Below are 25,632 nucleotides of genomic sequence, written 5' to 3'. Positions count from 1 at the left end.
CTTATGGAAAGAGCAAACCGCCATCTTGTGTAATTAATTTACCGCCTAACCACCTAAACCGACCATGGGAAGGCGGTAAGAGGTAGCCTGCCAAAAATGGGGCGATTTGGGCCTAGTTGAGCCCAAACTGGCCCATCTTTGGTGGGTCGATTCCTTTGGACCTCTTGAGTGGGCCTATGTGGGTTTTGCGTGAAGATGAGGTGATTTAATTTGGGTTTATCCTTGTTCTCCTCATGTTTGGGCCCTGTTTTGCCTGGTTGTGGGCCTCCTCCTTTGGGCTTGTGTAGAATGGTATTTGTGCTTTGTTCTCTTGCACATTTTTAGCCCCTTTATGTGTATTTCCACAACTGCCCTCCTGCAAATGGATAAACACCAAAACTTGTGGAATTCGTTAGTTATAAACCCTATCACTAAGTTTGGTGTTCATTTGAGTGGATTTTATGTGAGTGTTGGCAGTTGGAAATAGGTGTTAAGGACCGCCAACAAGATACCTCTGATTTGAAGGCGGAGAGGCGGATGTTAGGGTCTCTGCTGAGGGCGATCTGGTTGCCACACCCATCTTCCACCACCCGCCATAGCTCCTCAAAGCACTTTAGTGTAGGTTTCCTTCTTCCCCGGTGCCTTATCGAGACGATCTGATCTCTAGACAAGAAAGCAATCTTCCGGTGAGAACAACTTGGACTCTACCAGATCCTTGTGGATCCAGAAGAGTCGGCCAGCAGGTTTTGAGTAGGTTCGGGACGAACCCTAGGTGGGGGAGGCGAGTCAATGGCCCAAAGTTGGCCAAAAAACTCGACGATCACTTTGCCCTCGCTGGTCCCTTTACCAGTTGGACCCTCTCCATAAAGCTTGTGAGAAGCTACCAACCAGCTGACTGCTGGGGGACGCCGCGACCCTCAGCTGACAAGCGGACCCAGCGCGGGGCCTCATGGTCAGCCACGGAGGACGCAGCCATGGTGGCGGTGGGTCGAGCTCTCTCCAAAATGTGTCACCCATCCCCTCTCCTACTTGCATCCATGTGACATTTATGAAGCGATTTTGCTAGATTAGACTAAAACGATTCTCACTCGGTCTATTAAGCCAATTGAATTCATGCACTCGGCCAACAAGCTTGAAATCAGTCAATTCTGGCTGCCTCATGTCTCGATGGTTCTCACGGATGCCCTGCGTGCGTGGCTGTTGGCCATGCTGCGGCCGTGGCTAGCAGCGGACCTCACGGAACTGCTGATGGAGGTGTGGAGACGGGCCTCTTCGCCCGCGCCGTCGGGTGTGAACTCTAGTTCGATGTCGCGCGCTCAACGCTGCCGCCAAGGCCAGGGACCCCGTCCTGGTCGACCGCGCGGCTGCCGCCGAGGTTGAGCTTGCTGCCTCGGCATGGACTATCCCCACGATCGACACCGTCGTGTGTGGCATGGATGTCGCGCTTAGGCGACCCCTGTGTTCGTGCCGCCCATACCAGTGGGCTCAACACCAATGACCTTTTGGCGACACCTTTGGGATCCCGATCCAGAGATCTCATGGCCGGATCTGGCTTGCTGTGGCCGGATTTGCATCCCTGGGTCGTGCAACGTCTACGCGGTGTCTTACGGCGCCCCATAGTGGATCTGGTGCGCCCTTCACCGAATCTAGTGGTTGTGAGGTCGAATCTGGTGAGACCGGCCTGAGCATCGGTGTAGATCTTAGCGAGGAGGAGGCAGACCAGGTGGAGGCGGATCCGTCGGCAGCGGTGGCCCTAGGGGCAGCGGAGCCCTGAGAGTCCAAGCGGAAGAGGATATCCTCGGCAGCAACGACAGAGGACTCCGGTAGAGGCGACGACCACGATCCCAATGACGGAGGCTGTCCTATGGGCGGCAACCGCCTTGGAATCTAGCGAAGCGGAAGCGGATTCTGTTAGCTTGCGTCTGATCGGTTAGTTCTGACTGAACGACGACGGATGAAGGTGGGCTAACCGACGATAGGTGGTGTCACCTCACTTAAGCATATGAAGAAGGCACTAGCGGAGATTCACAGCGATGGCGCACTAAAGGCGGCAGCAACTTGACGACTTCTACTCGCCGAATCTGATGTTGGAAAACAGGGATGTGCCGAGTTCGTAGTTTTTTTTTTTTTGTCGTGTGTTCTCTTCGTGGAGGTGTGAGTCTATGTACTTTTTTTTTTTTGTTATGTATATCCTTCGTAGATATAGAGGTCGTATTAATGAATCCATTAGAAAAAAACTACATTTCTCGTTTTTCCCCAAAAATCTTGGCTATGAACCCGAGATTCACATTTCACTGTTTGGTTGCACTCTCCCAGATTCGTCAGCAGCGCCACGAATCTGAAGTCCCGGGCGGTCGTCCTCCGCGCAATCCACATATCTTTGCTCGTGACACATGCTGGGAAACGAGCTCGTAGTGGAAGACTGGAAGCTGCCACTTGCATGCACAATTGGACATGGACATCCAGATTCTTCGTGGAAGTCTTCCCTTACTTTCACAGGAAAACCAAGAAGCCAAGACTGTAAAAACCCCAAAATACGCGAGACGAGAAAGTGACGGTCAGCTTCGACGACCGTGGTGTTCAATACCACAATGGAGCTAGGTGTCGCGCGCCCTGCTCCCTCTTGTGCAGCAGTTCCAGGCACTAACCAGGTGTCTTCGACGAAGATTAAGATCGAGTTACCTGCAGCATGTGTGATCCAGAGATGTCCGTGTCCAACCAGTCAGCACCGATGAAGCCGTCCACCTGCTCCGTGACTGGCGACGACCATGACGCTGCGATCGCTGTTGTCCATTTTTCCCTCCTCTTGCCGGCATTCACTCTCGCTTCACAGTTCATTCCAAGCAGACAGTACTGCATTATAAAGGTTAAAGAAGACGGATGAAAACAGATCGGATATGGACGGATATCACTGATATTACATTTATTTTCATATTTCTGTCCGGATTCGAATTCGAATACGGATAGTGTCAACCATGCCGGATAGGATACGATTAGATATCGACATCATAAATATGCTATTTGAGTATTCGGATACGGATACGGTATCGGATGTTAAATATCCGAACTCGGATACGGACAGATCTAAACCCCTCTAAACGGATTTGGTCTCGAATACGGTCGGAAAATATCCGTACCGTTTTTATCCCTAGTCAGAAGACAGAAGCAATAACTGCAGACAGCAATTGTCGGGGTAACAATCAACATCCGCTATTACTGCAGAAAGGGACTGGTATTTGGGAGATAATCCGCTCCTTATCACTTATCAGCTCCAAATTAACCTTCGCACAACACACATACGTCTTTCTGCTGTGCTCATGTGGCCTGTACAGCAACAGTACTAAGGGCATAAGGCTGTCAAATATAATGCATGCTCCTACGTGGTATCCATCGCCACACAAGTTTCACAACGCATATAACTTAGTCAAATTTTCTTAATTTAACTAGATTTATAGAAAAATCAGAATGACCAAACTTGGAATTTATAGGTCCCGGCCCTCAAAAAATCAGAATGACATTCATTTGGAGACATGCCAGTAGAGTTCTAGTAATGAGTGATTGTTTACTCAAAGGTTGGTCACACACTAGCTAAAACTAGATTGTCACAGATAACCAACAATCTTCCACGATGAAGAACGTCGAGGTTTACGAGCAAACCATCAAATGATAACCAATCGTGATTACGTGATGAAGAACGGATAGTTTTCGGGCAAACTAGCAAAGGAACCGTCGAAGCGCTCGCCCGTGAGGGGACCCATCAGAGAGTGAGGACGTCACCGGGTTGGCCTAGGTCGACCAATAAGCCTAGAGTGCCATCATTGGTCATCGGATCAAGCGATGAACAACATGTGCACGCAGCCATCACTAGCTTTCCCCTGCACCCACTGCAGCCTAGCCGAATTGGCACCACAGGCGCCAACGGCGGTAGTCGTATCCACCTCTTCACGGGTGCTGGGGGAAGTGAAGGCAGCCATGCTTTCAGATCTTGGTGTTGCCTTGCTATGGCCCCCGCGGCAGCGTTCATCGTGGCTATCGCGGACCTCCAACACATGCTACGGACCTCCTGATGCGAAATGAAACGGCATTGAAAAAAGGGATTCAGAAGGAATGCCTTTGCTGCTGTGGATGAGCCATCGATGAAGTCCGCTCTCTGTCGCCCGCATCGCACACATGCAAACCAAACATCCGAACAAAGAGGGACAGCGTTATCGTGCAACAGCGACCTGTCTTCCTCCTCGTGCGGCCGCCGTCCGCACTTCTGCTCCACCGCCCTCTCCCCCCGATGGCACCCTTGCTCCGCCGCCCCTCCCTCGTGCATCCACCGTCGGTCGGACGCTCCCGCCGCCTCACCGCACCACCCGCCTCACACCCTCACCCCCTCGACCCCGTCCTCCACTAATCACATGACAGCCGCCAGTGAGCTCCGTCGCGACCCCCCCCCCTCCCGTGCCATTCTCAGCCTCGCCCCCACCCCCAGCTTCAACCATCGGTGGGCGGTGGCTCCTGCCGCCTCACCGCACCACCCACCTTCCGCCCCCCGCCCTCCCCTAATCACAAGGCAGCCGCCGGTGAGCTCCGTCACGACGCCCCCACCACCAACCCCTCCCAACCGTCGTCTCCCCGCCTGCCCTGCCGTCGTCTCGCCTGCCTCCCCCGGCCGCGTCACCCCCCCCCCCCCCCCCCCCCCCAAAAAAAAAGAAAAAAAATCCTTCTATAGCCACCAGAGATGGAGCCCCCTAAAACCCAAAACCCTAATGATGGCGAGTTTCTCGTCTCCACCAGGGACAGACCCACAGGGTATGCAGGGTGGGCCACCGCATACCCTGGGGTCCACCCGTTATAGAGATAGGTGAAATTTTTCAATGTAAAAAAAAAAAGGAAATTTTCACCGAATTGCATAAGAAAAATTTTTTTGCTGCACATACCCAGAGGTAAAAACCTAGGTCCGTAACTGGTCTCCACATGGATGGCGCCACATGGTGTTATAAAAAAACAGACGTCATGGAGGTGCCGAATCCTCCGCAGCACGTGAGATGCTGCCAATGCAGTTTTAGTATCTGGAGCACTTTACGCGTACTGAACAATTGACGTTGTATAGATTCACAAGGACTCCGTGTTATGTACAGACCATTTTTGTGGCATACATGTTATCCATCATAAAAAAGAAGTACCAAACACCTTTATTCACAGGACATATACACATCCATGAGATATTACAAGTTCTTGCTCAACCCAGCTGGCTGTCTAATACTATCAAGTTTTTATTGGACAGATTGATGATCGAATCGGCTATTACTCGAGCGCTTGACTTCATGTAGCCTCCTGATTGCGCAGCATAGATGGGCATAGTGCACAGAAATACAGCGTTAGCAGATCCATATGACTAGAGGAACGGACCACAAACTTGAGTGAGAAGTATTTCACCTGATGTCAGCATGAGCAGAGGAATGTTTTGATCTTTTGCGAGCCTAAATACCTTCTCGTCTCTGGTAACCACGCCCTCAGGACTTACCTGGAACATGGGGGAAAACTTATCAAATTCTGCATCATCATAAAGTTGTATGCAGGGTGAAGAGGCAAAACTAAATTTATGCGTGTTGCAGTGTTTTAGATATTTGTGCGTGTAAGAATGACAAAACGTTGGTGGTCAGGCATAACTAGTGCAGTGTCCAGCTTATTTTAGTAACTAATGACATCGTGAACATGATCTCTGCATCTAGCAGCATTGCATTGAAGGATGCTTAGGTCTTCTGAAGATAGAATTCAGGAGAAGTACCTTCAATCTGCCCAATGGATCACCATCCAGGATGTCTGTTCCAGCATTGTAAACAATCAATTGGGGCTGAAATCTACTACTGCAGACCTGCAATAATATGTTCCAAGAGGAACTGTGAATAACAAGTTTGTTAAAACTTAAAACAAGCAAATAAACAGCACCAATGAATTGGCATTTACCCATTTCCTTATAAGGTAATTTAATAGGATTTAGTCATGTAGAACCAGACTTTGACCGTTTCAAACCTCATGCTCATTTGGATTTATATATACAAAGAGGATACTGAATCATTGATAGATGCACTTGAAATCACAAGTTAAAATGATACATTAAAAGTCACATTATACTGACTAGTCAAAATTTTGGATACATATCATGCAAAAGATGACATTTCAAAACATTAACCTAGTACCCAGTGTAAATATTTCTTGTTCCAGCCAATTTTGCAGGTATGTAAATGTACCTCGAGAGCCTTGTCAAGTTGCTCCAAGTATTCATCTGTTTTTGTCCCACTCTATATTGCACAATCACATAACAAGAATTTCAACTAAAAAAATAAAGTACGTGCAGAGAAGGAGAGAATGCATAACTAAAAGGTTGCAAGATGAAACTTACAACTAATTCAACTTTTTGATCAATGTATTGCTTAGCAGTGAAATCCTGAAACAGACGAATGTATGTTTACAAAGAAACAAGAATCAGGAATATATCCGGTGTTGAAGAAAATGGAATGATAAATACAAAACTTGTCCTTTGTTTTGGTGTCTACATTATATTAACGTGGACTGCTGCGAAACTGATAGTGTGAGACTGTCAGAATTCATTGCAGTATCAGCTGGACGGAACTACTGTTTTCTCTTGGAGAGGTCTTTTGATCTCTCATTGTACTGTTTTTTTTTTCTTCTTAATGAAATGACACGCATCTCTCCTGCGTCGTTCAAGAAAATAACTGCTGTTTTCAATTTCGATCTGTGAACAATTACATCATCTAAATGGTATATAAAGCTTGTTCAAAAAGATGATTGTACATTTAGGGTTTAACAATAAAACTTGTGTTCAAGAAGTGAGATAAGAAAATTCCACATAAGTAATCTCTCCATCAATATGTATTTCATATGACAATATATAAGAGCACAACAAATAACAAAATAAAATAGCTTCATATACTACAGATATCTAAGGAGTGAGGGTGATGAAGATGTAGACTCTTACAAAGGGATAAATTCCAGCATTGTACATGTCTAAAATGTAAACCCTTCCTGTGAGTGATAAACTTGTATCAAATTGACAAATATAAAGAACCAAAATCCAAAGAAAATTAAAATACGTACCATCATTAGCAAAATCTTTTTCGTGTCCATTTCCTTGGTGGGCATCCAGGTCTAAGATCAATACACTGCAAATGTTTGAAAGGGAAAGTCAATTTGTTTTGTATAGCTAAGTTACACCCTTGCATAGGACTGCCAGCAATGAAAATATATATTGACCGACTGCCTGAGAGGATGCCTACAAGCCTTGCACTGTTCTTGGAAGGAGGATGGATTAACATCACAGGAAATGCATTGTGGATGCATTCATCGGTCGCACGTATCAGTGTGTAAGAAGAAGGCGCTGTAACACCCTAGGTGTTTGGCTTCTACTAATTGCATGTCATTTCATAAACATGTGCATTATCCATGTCATTATGCCATTATCATTGAAACATACGTATGCAGCATTTTAAATTGTATGTGTTTCATACTTGATTGCTTAGAGTGGTAGTAGTGCAACATGGGAATGCAACATGAAACTCTCATACCTTGAAACATGGCAACATGGTAGTAATGTGACAAGTATAGGATAACAACAAGGTCATGCAACATGTGAAACATTGTAGTGAAACATATGTGTGAATTGCTTGTTTTTATTTCTGTGTCACATGTGATCATTAGAAGTGGGATAACAATTTTGTGAAATGGTTGATCATGGTCTATTACACCTTAACTACACTTAGAGTAATTGTTTGGACATTGTTCATGTAGATCAAAATGACCAAAATGCCCTTAATTGCATGTTTGACTTGAATTGACCCTAGGAGTGTCATAGTTTGACTGTTTAAAAAGTCCAACTTAGAAACTTTGTATGACTGTGCACTCTTTACCAAACTTGTAGCTAATTTAGTAAGGAACAAAAGTTGTTTATGGTCAACTCATGAAAAGGTCTAGAACATGGTCAAACATGGCCCACAAGTCAGAAATACATGCTGTTTTCAACACTTAGAAAAATATTCTAAGTCATGGTGCATTTCAGTTAGATCAAGCCAACTTTGGCTTGATGTAACTTCTGATCCATGGCGAATTAGGGAATGGTCCTTGAAGTGAAATTGTAGATGGATGGTAGGTCTACGTTTTCCATGTACACAGTTTTTGCTAAGGATCACTGGTTAAGCCGTGTCGACGCGATTATATGGCGCTGTCAGTCACCGTTGATGAGCACTGAATCGCGGTTCGCGTTTTTCAGAAAACGGTCAGTGACCGTCATGGCCGACCGGCGCAGAGGCCTGACGCCGCGTGTCCGCCACCCGTCGCCGGGTCTCTGATCGCGCGGCCACGCGCCGAGGCTGGCCTGACGCCGCTGCCGTTGCCCTCCACTTCAAGCCAGCGCCTGCCCGACGCCTTCACCGCTCCAGTTCACATTTCTCGCCTCGCACAGCTCGCCGCGCCGAGCTAAGGCCTTCCGCCGTTGCCGTTCAAGCTCGCCACTGCAAAAACGCGCCGGCCCTCCCGCTCGTAGCCTCGCCGTGACCCCCTCTGTCACCCCCACCCCTCAGCAAGGTCGATTGTGCCTTGGTAAGGACGAATCCGTCATTTCCTTCCACCACAGCCATGGCGGAAGTTCGCCGGAGTTGGCGCTCCACGCGGCCAGCTGTCCGCGCGACCTTTCCACCCCTCCTCTGCCTGCAGCTAGGTCCGGTGAACACCACCGAAGCCCGTAGCGCCAACCGTTAGGGCTGCGACGCCGTATCGTCGCCGGAGCCGGCCGTGCCGTGGCCGAGCGCCGCCGTGGCCATCGCCACCCCTCCTTGTCGCGTCAATAGCTACGAATGAGGGTTCCCCTAGGTCCGCTAGGATGAGGCGAGCACGTAGAAACCCTTACCTTCGCCGGAGAAGCCACCGGCGGCGAGCTACGCCACCGGCCGTCGCTCCTCCCCTGTTTCGCTCACTGACGAGCGGGTCCGCCTTGTCAGCCGCTGAGGCTCAGGCGGGAGTCCAGCTCGGGCCACGCCGTCGGCTTGGGCCGCGCCTGTGCGCTCGTGGGCCGCCGTTCCTTGGGCCAGCCCACCGGTAGCTGTTAGGTTTCCTTAATTATTTTGTTTATTTTGTTTTCACAGATTTGTGTGCATGATTCAAAAATCTGTATTTCTTAGTATATAGATCCAAATGCTATGGTTCTAATTTTGTTGAGTTCCTAGTATTGTCTAGTATTTAACAAAAATAGTATATGGGCACATGTTTTAGAAAAATTGGATGAATTAAATAGGAGTTTGAAATGTGTTTTTAGAAGCATGCAAACTTGTTTGAATTTTATCTTGAGTTTCTGTGGTCCAAAAATTATGAAATTTTGTGGGTCCTCTATTTTGGTTTAGTAGAGTCTCTGGTTAAAATTTCAGAGCTAGTGCATGTGTAGTTTTTAAGTTATAGAATTTCCTTTTATTAATGGGTGGATCTTGTGTGAATTTTCATAATTTTTCTATAGATCCAGTGAAGGTAAAATTTGGTGGGTACTATTCTTATGCTAGAATGATGCTAGGAAAAATGTGAAATCTGTTGCTTGACACTTTTCATTAGGATTTCTTAATTATGCCATTTTAAGCCAGTATGCCTTATCATTTTTGTGTAGACTGTTATACTTACTCAATGGCTTTGAAATTTTTATGGTAGTCTATGTGAAGCATGAGATAGCTACTGTAATTTTTGTAGATTTTTCTGAACAGTTTTACTATATATTGCTTTAATCACCTAATTAACTAAATAAATTAGAAAAGGGTATTAAATAATTTATTTAGAAGTTGGCACTATACTTTCTAGTGTTCCTCTGGGGTGTGCAACAAGTTGGTAAACTTGGTTTGGTCAAATTAGGCTTTTGCATCATCATTAAATAATTAAGTTAGTAACCCTGTCATTTCTGGACAGATTCTAGATTTACTGGAATTCAGTTTGATTCACGTAAGAATCATGCTGTGATGTTTACAAATGAATTGTAGAGAATTTCATAAGCTTTCCAGAATGTCTTCATGCAGGTCATTTGGGTCTATAGAACTCCTGTTATGATTGAATTAAGTAACTACTTGTATGCATATGAAACTTTAAATGTTAAATTATGTATACCTTTACTATTCTAAGTTGTGGTAATGTTCCTAGGTGTTAGACCCTTAACCGAAGATGAGCATCTTTATCTTAGGTTATGCAAGTTAGGTAAGTTGATCTTGTTCTTTAAGTTAAGTTAGATACAGGCTTAAAGTGATTTGAATAGGGCTAGTCGTACTCGGTAAACGAGTGTCCAGTGATACTTTCGTAAACACTCACTGTGATTCATTCATCATGAGCATCATGTCATTCCTTATGCATCCATGATATTTATCTTTTGCATCGGCATGCAATAGGTGTACCAGAAGGAGTAACCCTGCTGGAATTCGAGGAACCGAGCGAGCAGCAGCAGTCGACACCGGAGGTTCAGGAGGAGCAGCCTTCAGGAGAAGTGCCAGACGAGGTCGCCGTTGAGTGCCCGGACCACCATCCTTGCAACTTTGTGAAAGACAAGCCCCGGAGCATATTAAGCCTCCTAATTTCCGAAATTCAGTTAAAGTATTAATGTTACATTATATAAATATTGTTGCATTAAGTTTAGGTGTTGGATGCAAGCACTTGCTGCATTGGTTATCCAATCCTTGTCCAGATATTTATACCCTGAATCCTATGTAGCTCAGGTTCGTGTAGTGCTTAGCCCTGCTTCAACAGCGGTAGAAGTCAGGTGATTTCCTGTCACCTGCGAGATATAGGATGATACATATGGCACGGTTGGCTATATTTGCTATCGTGGAAAAGAACCTGGCTTAATTTGAAATTAAGACCGGGCGGAGGCTTGCCGGTTTGCAGTGACTCCGTCTGTGTCGATTAAGAACTGGATCTTGGAGCCTTTCCTGTTCATGTTGAACGCATGCCTCTCTTAGTTGGCCGGCCCGATGACCGACCGCGAAGCCGAGTAGCTCACCTCAGGCCGGGAGTCGATAAGTATAAAGTGCGCCTCGGAAGGGAGCCGTAGGCGTGAGTCCAAGGGCAGGTGATTTAAAAGTCCTGATCGTCCTGGCAGAAGGGTAATCCCTGAGAGTGCTGGCGCTGATCGAACCCGCGAATTTGGTTCCTGAGATGTCCCAAAGGTGACCCACGGCTACTCTTGCAAAGTATGCCAGGGTGATGGTTAGGAATACCCCCTCAGCTGAGTTGTAATTCGATTCGAATCGCCGTCTCTCCCGGTTAGTGAGAACTTGACGGGCTTATCTCCAATGTAGATACACTAAACAACTTAATGGTTCGGAAATGATGATATGATGATGAAAGCCTTATTATACCTGCTATGGTTAATATTGATTGCTCCTAATAAGTGAGTGCTCTAGTACAGGTGCAAATCTAGTAGACAGGTAAATGATGATAAGCTTGATGCGAAGTTTAAATTGGTTACTATAATTATAAGCTCTTTATGCAATTGTGTCAATCTAGCCCACCTCATAAGCCTTGCATGATCCTTGGTGTCTTTTATTTTGTTTTTAGACGGGTAAGTCTAGCTGAGTACCTTCTCGTACTCAGGGTTTATCTCTCACCTGTTGCAAATGACCAGTTCTACTTTGGTTGCTGCAAGTACTGCCTTCTCCCAGCTGGGGATGAAGACTAGACCGTTGGGCGCGGTCTCTACTAGTTCTCGTACCTGATAATGCTTTTATGGGACATGACTCAGACTTGGCAATGTATTTGAAAACCTTGATGTTTTGTACTAAACTATGTTGCTTCCGCACACTCAAACTTGGTTTGTAACATTCTATTTCAACTCTGATGGATGTAATCCGAATGCTACTTGTGAAATGTTGTAACGAATGATGTGTTGTGTTGAATCACTACGATCTTGGTTTGTATGTCGAGAGTTGGTTAAAATCCTTCGTGATTTCCGGACTACCGGGATTATGGGAGCTTAAGTACAGGAATTTGATCGCTTCGGTGATTGTTTTTGTACTTACGTTCTTATGATTTGGTCGGTTCTGTTACAGCTGGCATCAGAGCAAGATTTGACACTAAACACGTCATTTGTGTATTTAAAACAAAAGTATTTGTGAAAATCCTAAATTAAATACTAAGTATCGCCAGTGGTCATATCCCTTATGCCCAAATAAGGACTCTTAGGTGGCTTATTAAAGTACTAACTTGGGGGTTCCTGCTTGTTTCTGTTTCGTCGTCCATACGGCGTGCTATTGTATGGATGCCATCCGCTTGGGTGGTAATGTATGGATCAAAATACCTCTACGCTCTGGTAAGTGTGAGTTGTGAGAGCATGACCGTCCAACCGTCGGTCTAGGGGAGAGTAGTTGTGGTTGCTCGTATACTTACATGTTTAATCATGTATCTATGAGAGTACTTAATTGTGGGTATCTCTGTCAGGTAGCTGTGATACTAGAGTATATACATCAGGGGATGTATGTATGAAAGTATTTAGTGTACTGCTTGCTTTTATGCTTTTTGGGAAATTATTGGGCTGAAATGAAATTTTCTGCAGGTACACTAACAACGTATCGTTGTAGATCGACTAGCTACCGTATACGAGAGAACGTATGTATGCCACCGTATATTTCGCTAGCCTTTAAATTTTTCTAGGTTTGTGAGGACGTACGGATCGTGCATGCATCATGTTCAAGCATACATGGCATTTCTTGCATTACTCCCTCCTTTAAAATTGATGGTCCCGAATAATTAAATTTCGTATCCCTTAAATGATTCTCCCCTTACGTTGTAAGTTTTTGCTACAGATGGCGCGCATGAAACGCACTGCTCGCAAGTCCGCTGGAGGTAGGGCGCCTCGTCACCGTTTAGCTCCTCGTGAGCCCCGTCCTGAGCCTACTGAGGCGGAAAGGCTGAGGGCAGAGCTGGCTCAGGTGACTGCTGAAAGGACTGCAGTTCAGCAGCGTTTGGAGCAAGTCACGCAGGAACGGGATCAAGAGAACCTGGAGGTTCAGAGGTTGACAGTTGCTCACCGCAACTGTGAGCGTATGTTGGTTCACATGCTGAACCAACGGAATGAAGCCTGGCACGAGGAGAATGTGTTGAGAGTGAGGCAGATTGAGCTAGAGCAGCAGTTGGCAGCTGCAGAAGAGTACAATGACAATCTCCATGAGGAGGTTCACCTACTGCACAATCAACTTCACCCTATCCTGCTCCCTGATGTTGAGAATGACGATGAGGATGAGATGGGTTCTGGTGTCATCATGGCTGAAGATGATGATATTGAGATTAATGGACCTGAGGATGTTCCACCTGGAGATGCGGGGTTAGAGCCTCCTAGTGATGAAGATGGAGGAGAGATCTTCGACACTGACTCCGAGGACGATGCGTAGTTTAGCTTACTACTGAGCTAATGCGCTAGATCTAGTCTTTTGTTGATCCTCATGCATGAACGAGTAGCTTTGTAGCAAGTTAATCGTTGGGATGTAATATCGAACCCTATGTTACCCTTGATGTAAGTTAGAACCACTATGGCTTGGATGTAACCTATCGAACGTATTATGCTCCACGTATGTGAGCTTTTGATGAATTTCGCCTTTGCGGTCTATGGATCTTGTTGTTGGTTAAGTTCATCGCATTTATATGTCAATTGATGCGCTTGATGAGTTGTGTGATTGTGATGAATGATTGTGCCTCTGTTGATTATTTAAATGCATTCGCTCCAATAGACTCAGTTTGGCATAATTATACGGTTCATCTACAAAAATTTCCACATCGTCAGTGCTCATTGGCTATACATTTTGCAGATGGCTCATAACCTTCGTCGCGGTCGTGGCATGGGAAATGAGGAACAACCACCTCCGCCACCGCCCACACCAGCTGAGCTAATGCAGACAGTTGTGGAAAGTCAGCGCATGCTAGCTGAGGCTATGCGCCAGATGGCTAACCGTGAGGATCGGCATGTCCGCCAGGGACCCGAGCCGAACCAGTACAGCAGCTTTAAGGACTTCATGGACACAAAGCCTCCTATCTTTCGTGAGGCAGAAGAACCCTTACAAGCGGATGAATGGTTGAGCACGATAGAGCAAAGATTTGGATTGCTCTGTTTAACTGAAGGCATGAAGGCTTCGTATGCAGGACACCAGCTCCAAGGCCCTGCAGGCATTTGGTGGACCCATCACAGGACCACCTTCCCTGCTAACGTTGAGATCGTTTGGAACCAGTTCCAGGCAGCCTTCAGGGGACACTTTATCCCTCCTGGTCTCATGGCCATCAAGCATACTGAGTTTATGAAGCTCACCCAAGGCAATAAGAGTCTCAATGAGTACCTCCAGGCATTCAACAACCTGGCAAGGTATGCTCCCGAGTTCGTCGATACTGACGCCAAGAGAATAGCTAGCTTCAAGAGGGGACTTTCCCCAAAACTGATGAAGTCAATGGGCAACTGCAAGTGTGTCACCTTCAATGAGTTTATTAGTGACACTCTGACTCAGGAGAACAATGACAAGATATATGCTGCTTCCAAGAACCGTAAAAGGAACTTTGAGGCTGGTGCTTCCCAGTCCAAGGCTCCAATGGTATCTAAGGCCCCGTACCGTCCACCCAATGCTAATGTCCGGTACCGCCCACCTCTGAAGAAGAACCAAGCTAAAACCGGTTTCCGCAAGGGGTATACAATTTCCTTGCCAAAGAATACCTCTGGGCAGGGTAGCTCCAATGTTCCACCAGCAAACAGGCCATGCTGGAACTGTAACCAGCCTGGTCATTGGGCAAATAGATGTCCCCATCCTCCCAAGAATGCTCAAGGAAACGTCCGTCAGGGGCGTGTTCACTATACTACAGTGGAGGAAATTCCTGCTGGTGAAGTGGTCACCGCTGGTAAGTTCCTTGTTAATGATCACCCTGCAGTTGTGCTCTTTGATTCTGGTGCTTCGCATTCCTTTGTGAGTTCTACTTTTGCATCTAAGCATCAGATGAATGTGATTACAATTGTCAAGGGGAGTTATTGTATTAGTGCTGCTGGGAATAATATCATGACTAACCAAGTAGTTAAAGATGTAAAGATTGAGATCGGGGATCGAGAGTTCCTTGTGGATCTTGTAGTTCTACCGGGGGTAGGAATCGATGTAATCCTAGGAATGAAGTGGATGAGCGGGAATGGAGTGTTGATCGATACATCAACCCGTGTGGTTATGTTGAGGGATCCTGTGGATAAGAAAGGTTTTCTTGTGCAGTTACCTCGTGATATTGCTATCCACAGTACAGCCAATGCTACCTTAGCCAAAGCCATTAAGGATCTACCGGTTGTCTATGAGTTTCCAGATGTCTTTCCTAATGACTTGCCTGGATTACCTCCGGACCGTGATGTAGAATTCAAGATAGAACTCATTCCGGGTACGGCTCCCATTTCTCGAAGGCCCTATAGAATGCCGCCCAATGAGTTGGCTAAGCTGAAGAGTCAGTTGAATGAGCTATTAAAGAAAGGGTTGATTCGGCCTAGTTCTTCTCCTTGGGGTTGTCCGGCTATATTTGTGAAGAAGAAGGACGAGTCTCTGCGCATGTGCGTGGATTATCGTCCCCTAAACGCTGTTACTATCAAGAACAAATACCCTCTTCCTCGCATCGATATTCTGTTTGATCAGCTCTCCAAGGCTAAGGTATTCTCCAAGATCGATTTGAGGTCTAGCTACCATCAGATCAAAATTCGTCCTGAAGATATACCTAAGACAACTTTCTCTACTCGTTATGGCTTGTTCGAATACCTCGTCATGTCATTTGGGTTGACAAATGCTCCGGCACACTTTATGTACCTGATGAATTCTGTATTCATGCCGGAATTGGACAAATTTGTCGTCGTGTTCATTGATGATATCCTGGTATATTCTCAGAATGAAGAAGAGCATGCTGGACACCTGAGGATTGTTTTAACTCGGTTATGTGACAACCAGCTTTATGCTAAGTTCAGTAAGTGCGAGTTCTGTTTGAACAAGATACCTTTTCTAGGTCATGTATTATCTGGTGATGGAATTTCGGTTGACCCTACTAAGGTGCAAGAAGTCCTTGAGTGGAAGGCACCTACTACGGTCACAGAAGTCCGAAGTTTCCTGGGATTGGCTGGCTATTATCGTCGCTTTATCCCGGATTTCTCAAAGATCGCCAAGCCCATGACTCGACTACTGCAAAAGGATGAGAAGTTTGTGTGGACTCCGAAGTGTGAAGAGGCTTTCCACACTTTGCGGACCCTACTAACCTCTGCTCCTGTATTGGCACAGCCTGACATCAAGAAGCCTTTTGATGTCTACTGCGATGCATGTGGCACCGGTTTGGGGTGTGTTCTTATGCAGGAGGGCCGAGTAATTGCTTATGCTTCGCGCCAGCTCCGAAAGCATGAAGTCAACTATCCTACCCATGACTTAGAGCTAGCCGCAGTTGTTCATGCCCTAAAGATTTGGAGACATTACTTGCTGGGTAATGTGTGCAACATCTATACTGACCATAAAAGCCTCAAGTACATCTTTACTCAACCAGAGTTGAACATGCGTCAACGACGATGGTTAGAATTAATCAAAGACTACAACCTTCAAGTGCACTACCATCCTGGTAAGGCAAATGTGGTTGCTGATGCCTTAAGCAGAAAGGCCCATTGCAATTCCTTAGTTAGTGAAGACTTTCATCTGGCACACCTCCTTCATCCTGTAGTACTCCACAATATCACTGTGGATTGCTCTCTTAGAAGTCGAATTATCGAACTCCAGAAGACGGATGTGGGTGTATTTCACATCAAGCGGAAGATGAAAGAGAAAGAGACCAAGCACTTTAAGGTCGATGACAAGGGAATTCTCTGGTTTAATGATAGGCTTGTGGTACCCAAAGACAAAGAACTTAGAAATCAAATTATGGCTGAAGCTCATTCTTCAAAATTGTCCATCCATCCTGGTAGCAGTAAAATGTATCAAGATCTCAAGTTGTATTATTGGTGGACCAAGATGATGAAAGAAATCGCAGCTTACGTGGCAAGGTGTGATAACTGTTGCAGAGTCAAGGCTATTCACATAAGGCCCGGACTATTGCAGCCACTATCTATTCCTGGCTGGAAGTAGGAAGAAATTAGCATGGATTTTATTGTTGGATTACCCACTACCAAAAAGGGTTGTGATTCCATCTGGGTTATCGTAGATCGTCTAACTAAATCTGCTCACTTCATTCCGGTCAAGTCTACCTATCATCCTCACAATTATGCTGAGATTTATTTTCAACAAGTGGTACGTCTCCATGGTGTACCCAAATCCATTGTTTCTGATAGAGGACCTCAATTCACGGCTCGCTTTTGGGAGTGCTTACATCAGAATCTTGGCACTCATCTAATCCGCAGTTCTGCCTATCATCCGCAAACATCAGGACAGACTGAGCGTGTTAATCAAATTCTTGAAGACATGCTTAGAGCTTGTCTTATCTCTTGCAAAGGCTCTTGAGAAGACTGGTTACCTCTCGCTGAATTCTCTTATAACAACAGTTATCAAGAGAGTATCAAAATGGCTCCTTTTGAAGCTCTTTATGGCCGCAAGTGTAGAACTCCTTTGAACTGGGTGGAACCCGGAGAAAGAAGATTCTATGGTATTGACTTTGTAAAAGAAGCCGAAGAGCAAGTCCGAACTATACAGAAGAATATGACTGCCGCTCAGGCTAGACAAAAGAGCTATGCTGACAAGAGAAGAAAACCTATTGAGTTTGAAGTAGGTGATCATGTTTATTTGAAGGTATCCCCTATGAAAGGAGTCAAGCGCTTTGGAATTAAAAGGAAGCTTGAGTCTCGATATGTTGGACCCTACCGCATTATCGAGAAAAGTGGAAGAGTAGCATATAAGCTCGATCTACCACGTGAGATGGGAGCTATATTCCCGGTATTCCATGTGTCCCAGCTGAAGAAGTGTCTTCGTATTCCTGAGGAAAGAATAGCAACAAGGAAAGTCAACTTGAAATCTGATCTTTCTTATGAAGAAAAGCCCGTGCAAGTCCTGGATACTCAAGAAAGAGTGACTCGTACACGAGTAGTTAAATTATACAAGGTAGTTTGGAGTAATCATAGTGAACGGGATGCAACTTGGGAGCGGGAAGATTATCTAAGGGAAAATTATCCGGCTTTCTATACTGATTGGTACGCTTTCCAAATCTCGGGACGAGATTTTTGTAAGGGGGGAGGGCTGTAACACCCTAGGTGTTTGGCTTCTACTAATTGCATGTCATTTCATAAACATGTGCATTATCCATGTCATTATGCCATTATCATTGAAACATACGTATGCAGCATTTTAAATTGTATGTGTTTCATACTTGATTGCTTAGAGTGGTAGTAGTGCAACATGGGAATGCAACATGAAACTCTCATACCTTGAAACATGGCAACATGGTAGTAATGTGACAAGTATAGGATAACAACAAGGTCATGCAACATGTGAAACATTGTAGTGAAACATATGTGTGAATTGCTTGTTTTTATTTCTGTGTCACATGTGATCATTAGAAGTGGGATAACAATTTTGTGAAATGGTTGATCATGGTCTATTACACCTTAACTACACTTAGAGTAATTGTTTGGACATTGTTCATGTAGATCAAAATGACCAAAATGCCCTTATTTGCATGTTTGACTTGAATTGACCCTAGGAGTGTCATAGTTTGACTGTTTAAAAAGTCCAACTTAGAAACTTTGTATGACTGTGCACTCTTTACCAAACTTGTAGCTAATTTAGTAAGGAACAAAAGTTGTTTTATGGTCAACTCATGAAAAGGTCTAGAACATGGTCAAACATGGCCCACAAGTCAGAAATACATGCTGTTTTCAACACTTAGAAAAATATTCTAAGTCATGGTGCATTTCAGTTAGATCAAGCCAACTTTGGCTTGATGTAACTTCTGATCCATGGCGAATTAGGGAATGGTCCTTGAAGTGAAATTGTAGATGGATGGTAGGTCTACGTTTTCCATGTACACAGTTTTTGCTAAGGATCACTGGTTAAGCCGTGTCGACGCGATTATATGGCGCTGTCAGTCACCGTTGATGAGCACTGAATCGCGGTTCGCGTTTTTCAGAAAACGGTCAGTGACCGTCATGGCCGACCGGCGCAGAGGCCTGACGCCGCGTGTCCGCCACCCGTCGCCGGGTCTCTGATCGCGCGGCCACGCGCCGAGGCTGGCCTGACGCCGCTGCCGTTGCCCTCCACTTCAAGCCAGCGCCTGCCCGACGCCTTCACCGCTCCAGTTCGCATTTCTCGCCTCGCACAGCTCGCCGCGCCGAGCCAAGGCCTTCCGCCGTTGCCGTTCAAGCTCGCCACTGCAAAAACGCGCCGGCCCTCCCGCTCGTAGCCTCGCCGTGACCCCCTCTGTCACCCCCACCCCTCAGCAAGGTCGATTGTGCCTTGGTAAGGACGAATCCGTCATTTCCTTCCACCACAGCCATGGCGGAAGTTCGCCGGAGTTGGCGCTCCACGCGGCCAGCTGTCCGCGCGACCTTTCCACCCCTCCTCTGCCTGCAGCTAGGTCCGGTGAACACCACCGAAGCCCGTAGCGCCAACCGTTAGGGCTGCGACGCCGTATCGTCGCCGGAGCCGGCCGTGCCGTGGCCATCGCCACCCCTCCTTGTCGCGTCAATAGCTACGAATGAGGGTTCCCCTAGGTCCGCTAGGATGAGGCGAGCACGTAGAAACCCTTACCTTCGTCGGAGAAGCCACCGGTGGCGAGCTACGCCACCGGACGTCGCTCCTCCCCTGTTTCGCTCACTGACGAGCGGGTCCGCCTTGTCAGCCGCTGAGGCTCAGGCGGGAGTCCAGCTCGGGCCGCGCCGTCGGCTTGGGCCGCGCCTGTGCGCTCGTGGGCCGCCGTTCCTTGGGCCAGCCCACCGGTAGCTGTTAGGTTTCCTTAATTATTTTGTTTATTTTGTTTTCACAGATTTGTGTGCATGATTCAAAAATCTGTATTTCTTAGTATATAGATCCAAATGCTATGGTTCTAATTTTGTTGAGTTCCTAGTATTGTCTAGTATTTAACAAAAATAGTATATGGGCACATGTTTTAGAAAAATTGGATGAATTAAATAGGAGTTTGAAATGTGTTTTTAGAAGCATGCAAACTTGTTTGAATTTTATCTTGAGTTTCTGTGGTCCAAAAATTATGAAATTTTGTGGGTCCTCTATTTTGGTTTAGTAGAGTCTCTGGTTAAAATTTCAGAGCTAGTGCATGTGTAGTTTTTAAGTTATAGAATTTCCTTTTATTAATGGGTGGATCTTGTGTGAATTTTCATAATTTTTCTATAGATCCAGTGAAGGTAAAATTTGGTGGGTACTATTCTTATGCTAGGAAAAATGTGAAATCTGTTGCTTGACACTTTTCATTAGGATTTCTTAATTATGTCATTTTAAGTCAGTATGCCTTATCATTTTTGTGTAGGCTGTTATACTTACTCAATGGCTTTGAAATTTTTATGGTAGTCTATGTGAAGCATGAGATAGCTACTGTAATTTTTGTAGATTTTTCTGAACAGTTTTACTATATATTGCTTTAATCACCTAATTAACTAAATAAATTAGAAAAGGGTATTAAATAATTTATTTAGAAGTTGGCACTATACTTTCTAGTGTTCCTCTGGGGTGTGCAACAAGTTGGTAAACTTGGTTTGGTCAAATTAGGCTTTTGCATCATCATTAAATAATTAAGTTAGTAACCCTGTCATTTCTGGACAGATTCTAGATTTACTGGAATTCAGTTTGATTCACGTAAGAATCATGCTGTGATGTTTACAAATGAATTGTAGAGAATTTCATAAGCTTTCCAGAATGTCCTCATGCAGGTCATTTGGGTCTATAGAACTCCTGTTATGATTGAATTAAGTAACTACTTGTATGCATATGAAACTTTAAATGTTAAATTATGTATACCTTTACTATTCTAAGTTGTGGTAATGTTCCTAGGTGTTAGACCCTTAACCGAAGATGAGCATCTTTATCTTAGGTTATGCAAGTTAGGTAAGTTGATCTTGTTCTTTAAGTTAAGTTAGATACAGGCTTAAAGTGATTTGAATAGGGCTAGTCGTACTCGGTAAACGAGTGTCCAGTGATACTTTCGTAAACACTCACTGTGATTCATTCATCATGAGCATCATGTCATTCCTTATGCATCCATGATATTTATCTTTTGCATCGGCATGCAATAGGTGTACCGGAAGGAGTAACCCTGCTGGAATTCGAGGAACCGAGCGAGCAGCAGCAGTCCACGCCGGAGGTTCAGGAGGAGCAGCCTTCAGGAGAAGTGCCAGACGAGGTCGCCGTTGAGTGCCCGGACCACCATCCTTACAACTTTGTGAAAGGCAAGCCTCGGAGCATATTAAGCCTCCTAATTTCCGAAATTCAGTTAAAGTATTAATGTTACATTATATAAATATTGTTGCATTAAGTTTAGGTGTTGGTTGCAAACACTTGCTGCATTGGTTATCCAATCCTTGTCCAGATATTTATACCCTGAATCCTATGTAGCTCAGGTTCGTGTAGTGCTTAGCCCTGCTTCAACAGCGGTAGAAGTCAGGTGATTTCCTGTCACCTGCGAGATATAGGATGATACATATGGCACGGTTGGCTATATTTGCTATCGTGGAAAAGAACCTGGCTTAATTTGAAATTAAGACCGGGTGGAGGCTTGCCGGTTTGCAGTGACTCCGTCTGTGTCGATTAAGGACTGGATCTTGGAGCCTTTCCTGTTCATGTTGAACGCATGCCTCTCTCTTAGTTGGCCGGCCCGATGACCGACCGCGAAGCCGAGTAGCTCACCTCAGGCCGGGAGTCGATAAGTATAAAGTGCGCCTCGGAAGGGAGCCGTAGGCGTGAGTCCAAGGGCAGGTGATTTAAAAGTCCTGATCGTCCTGGCAGAAGGGTAATCCCTGAGAGTGCTGGCGCTGATCGAACCCGCGAATTTGGTTCCTGAGATGTCCCAAAGGTGACCCACGGCTACTCTTGCAAAGTATGCCAGGGTGAGGGTTAGGAATACCCCCTCAGCTGAGTTGTAATTCGATTCGAATCGCCGTCTCTCCCGGTTAGTGAGAACTTGACGGGCTTATCTCCAATGTAGATACACTAAACAACTTAATGGTTCGGAAATGATGATATGATGATGAAAGCCTTATTACACCTGCTACGGTTAATATTGATTGCTCCTAATAAGTGAGTGCTCTAGTACAGGTGCAAATCTAGTGGACAGGTAAATGATGATAAGCTTAATGCGAAGTTTAAATTGGTTACTATAATTATAAGCTCTTTATGCAATTGTGTCAAGCTAGCCCACCTCATAAGCCTTGCATGATCCTTGGTGTCTTTTATTTTGTTTTTAGACGGGTAAGTCTAGCTGAGTACCTTCTCGTACTCAGGGTTTATCTCCCACCTGTTGCAGATGACCAGTTCTACTTTGGTTGCTGCAAGTACTGCATTCTCCTAGCTGGAGATGAAGACTAGACCGTTGGGCGCGGTCTCTACTAGTTCTCGTACCTGATAATGCTTTTGTGGGACATGACTCAGACTTGGCAATGTATTTGAAAACCTTGATGTTTTGTACTAAACTATGTTGCTTCCGCACACTCAAACTTGGTTTGTAATATTCTATTTCAACTCTGATGGATGTAATCCGAATGCTACTTGTGAAATGTTGTAACGAATGATGTGTTGTGTTGAATCACTACGATCTTAGTTTGTATGTCGAGAGTTGGTTGAAATCCTTCGTGATTTCCGGACTACCGGGATTATGGGAGCTTAAGTACAGGAATTTGATCGCTTCGGTGATTGTTTTTGTACTTACGTTCTTATGATTTGGTCGGTTCTGTTACAGCGCAGGATTCAGTTACACCGTGAAGATCATCAGCAGATTTTTTTTTTTTTTGAACGTGCAGGGTGGGGGGGGGGGACGATTTGTCCCCACCTGATTTGATTACCACAGATTCCAGGAACACCTGGTGGGTGGAAGGGCATTAGCCCTGGGGTTTTGGCATGGTGCCACAGTTACAAAGGATAAGCGAGGCAGGAGAGCAATACATCTTAGTTACATGAAACTAATGGATCTCCAGAAACTAGATAAGGCGGCGGAGCTTCTAGGCAGTCAGCATTGCCACAGAGCAGCGGTAGCTTTGCAGGTAGCTACCAGTCTCAAACCAAACCAAATAAGTTTGGTTTGTTAGGCAAGATACATGGGTTTGTTAGTAAAGTAAGAGTCCTAGCTTGTTAGGCAAATTGATTGGGGATTGGTGCTATATAAACAGAAGAGATGTAATTGCAAAGAAAAGCACGGAATAGACCTAAATAACTCAGAGCCTCAAGTTGGGGGCGAGTTGGTTTATCCCCTGCTATCGCTCCTCCCTAATCTGACTCCTTGCTTGCCGTTTCACTACATCTCTTCAGTTTATATAGCACCAAAGCCCAAATCAACTTGCCTAACAAGCTAGAAGTCTTTACTAACAAACCCACCTATCTTGCCCACCAAACCAAACTTTTTAGACAAACAAAACTTGCTGATGATTATGCTCAAAAAATTTTCTGATGATCTTCATAGTATGACAAATCACCTTCTTCCTACAACAATGATGCATGCGAACAATGAATGCATCCCTCCACAACACCATGCTTCCTTACACTCGCTCCAGTAACAAAAGAGTGACATTTTTAGACATTGACATGGTTCCCAAAACAGAACTTTGACTAGCAATTTCTATTATAATACATTGGCAAACCATACCACAACTGTATGGCTGTACTTCTGAGACAAACTACTCATACCATTTCTAGCTGTTCATATCAATAGCATGAATTAATTGATGATCAAAATTCAATAACTTGACTGCAAGTAACCCAAAATGTCACTGTTTGGTCACTGGAAGGAGCATATGCAGAACGTGCAGTCAACCAAGCATATAAATAAGAGACTAACACAGTCAAGCATATAACTAAGTAAAACTTAGTTGTTATAGATAAAATTCTACCTATAAAGGGTTTTTACCTTGAGATATTTAGACGGACAAAAGCAAACTGGATGCACAGAGAGATGTCAGCGTATGCACAAAATCCACCCCCTTCATCTGCCGAACAATGGTGAAATCCTCCACCAACATTAATGGCCCATCCTCTCTCAATCGCAAGTTTGGCTGATAAAATGGACCCACCCACCTGTGAAAAGAAAGTTTATCATCCCTCCCTGATAATCAAATTATGCATACGGGTTTACAAATAATCCAAAAGCAAGCACATATTCACAATACATTACCTGCTTCCGGAAGGGGTATAATAGCTTTTTGTGCACAATCCAATTAGGGACAAGCGACACAGGAGGGACCTAATAAGATATCAAACATCTGTCAACCACAATACATAATTCACCACCAATCAGGCTAACCTCACTTCTTCTGAAAAGTCACTACCTCTACAATGGAGGAAACTCTGAAGCTGCTTTTGAGACTGTTCAGATACGCCTCTGTGTGCACCTGGTTAAGCAAGCCATGCAAGGGATTCATCAGGACGAATACACTATGAAGTCTGAACCAGGCGAAAAACAGCTTCCTAATTATTAATTAATTTACCACTAGCAAATCCTCCTTGCAGGCTTCCAATGGCTCCACCATCCGTTTCTTGTCCAGGTACCCTTCCCTGGTGAGGTACCTACAGATGCGGCCCCATTTGGCGGAATCAAACGGGTGCCTGCACAAGGGGTTGCACGCACGCAGTGTCAAACACATTTGAACGCCGATGCGTGTTTCTGCATAGGTGGTGGGCAGGCGGGAAGGCAGCTCACAGCTTCTCAAGCCCGAGGAAGGAGATGTCGTATGCCGGCGAGTACACCACCGGCGCCTGCAAGAAAACATTGAGATTGAAACACGGGCACCTCGCGCGTATCTTGGAAGCTGGAGATGGGACGATGTCCGCGACCGACCTTGGAGGAGGGGACCTCGAGGTAGAGCTTGCTGGAGAGGATGCGTTTCTGGCGTAGCGCCTCCCCGGCCAGGGCGGGCAACGGTGAGGAGGAGGAGGAGGTCATCCGCCGCAGGCGGGAGAGAGAGACGGAGGGGTCCCGTGCCGGGATTGGGGAGATGCCGAATGGTCGCGGTGGCCGAGGAATCCTGCCGCGGCTGGTCGGCTGTGGCGCGCGCGCGTGACGCGGGGAGGAACAGCGGTTGCGGTGCCGGGACCGGGACCGTGAGGATTCGGTGCTGACGTGCCGTACCATTTTGCGCCGCGGGGCTTGCAATGTGCCCATCATTTGCACGATTGCATTATTTTGCAATCAAACCCATCTTGATTCTGAATTTATGTACTTTTTTTTTGAACGAGCAAGCGTTGGACCTAAGATTTGTCTTTTGTTTAGAGGGATTTGTCTTTGTAGTGCATATATGTACCCTAAGGTTCATTCTTTTTCTTTGTCTTGTTAGCTCATTTCATCGAGAAGAAGATTCTTAGGAATTTTGTCTTTGTAGTACATATATGCAGGGGTAAAGCTATGATAAAATATCACCGAGTCAATACAAACACATAACATTAACTTTTAACTTGTAAGTAATTTGCGAAAGGCATGTAGCCTAGTGATTATAAGAGTCTCAGTAGCACCTTAGGTCCT

The 25,632-nt window shown here is 45.4% G+C and overlaps 1 protein-coding gene across 1 annotated transcript; it reads right to left on the bottom strand.

Moving 5' to 3' along the window:
• Positions 1 to 5,053: 5,053 nt before the first annotated feature.
• On the bottom strand, positions 5,054 to 25,223 carry LOC136528112 (histone deacetylase 2-like). Its single transcript, XM_066521010.1, has 13 exons — positions 24,952 to 25,223; positions 24,814 to 24,869; positions 24,602 to 24,719; positions 24,443 to 24,505; positions 24,289 to 24,357; positions 24,025 to 24,191; positions 7,087 to 7,151; positions 6,968 to 7,014; positions 6,371 to 6,415; positions 6,219 to 6,269; positions 5,756 to 5,842; positions 5,404 to 5,491; positions 5,054 to 5,301 (listed from the first exon to the last, which is right to left on the bottom strand). The coding sequence occupies exons 1-13, from the start codon at positions 25,054 to 25,056 to the stop codon at positions 5,207 to 5,209; spliced, it is 1,056 nt and encodes a 351-aa protein (XP_066377107.1). The 5' UTR covers positions 25,057 to 25,223; the 3' UTR covers positions 5,054 to 5,206.
• Between the last annotated feature and the right edge of the window lie 409 nt (positions 25,224 to 25,632).

This window comes from Miscanthus floridulus, chromosome 19 (assembly GCF_019320115.1).
Source record: "Miscanthus floridulus cultivar M001 chromosome 19, ASM1932011v1, whole genome shotgun sequence".
In the NCBI taxonomy this organism is placed as follows: domain Eukaryota; kingdom Viridiplantae; phylum Streptophyta; class Magnoliopsida; order Poales; family Poaceae; genus Miscanthus; species Miscanthus floridulus.
Note: the sequence above shows the minus strand (reverse complement) of the source record. Positions and strands in the feature narration are given on the sequence as shown.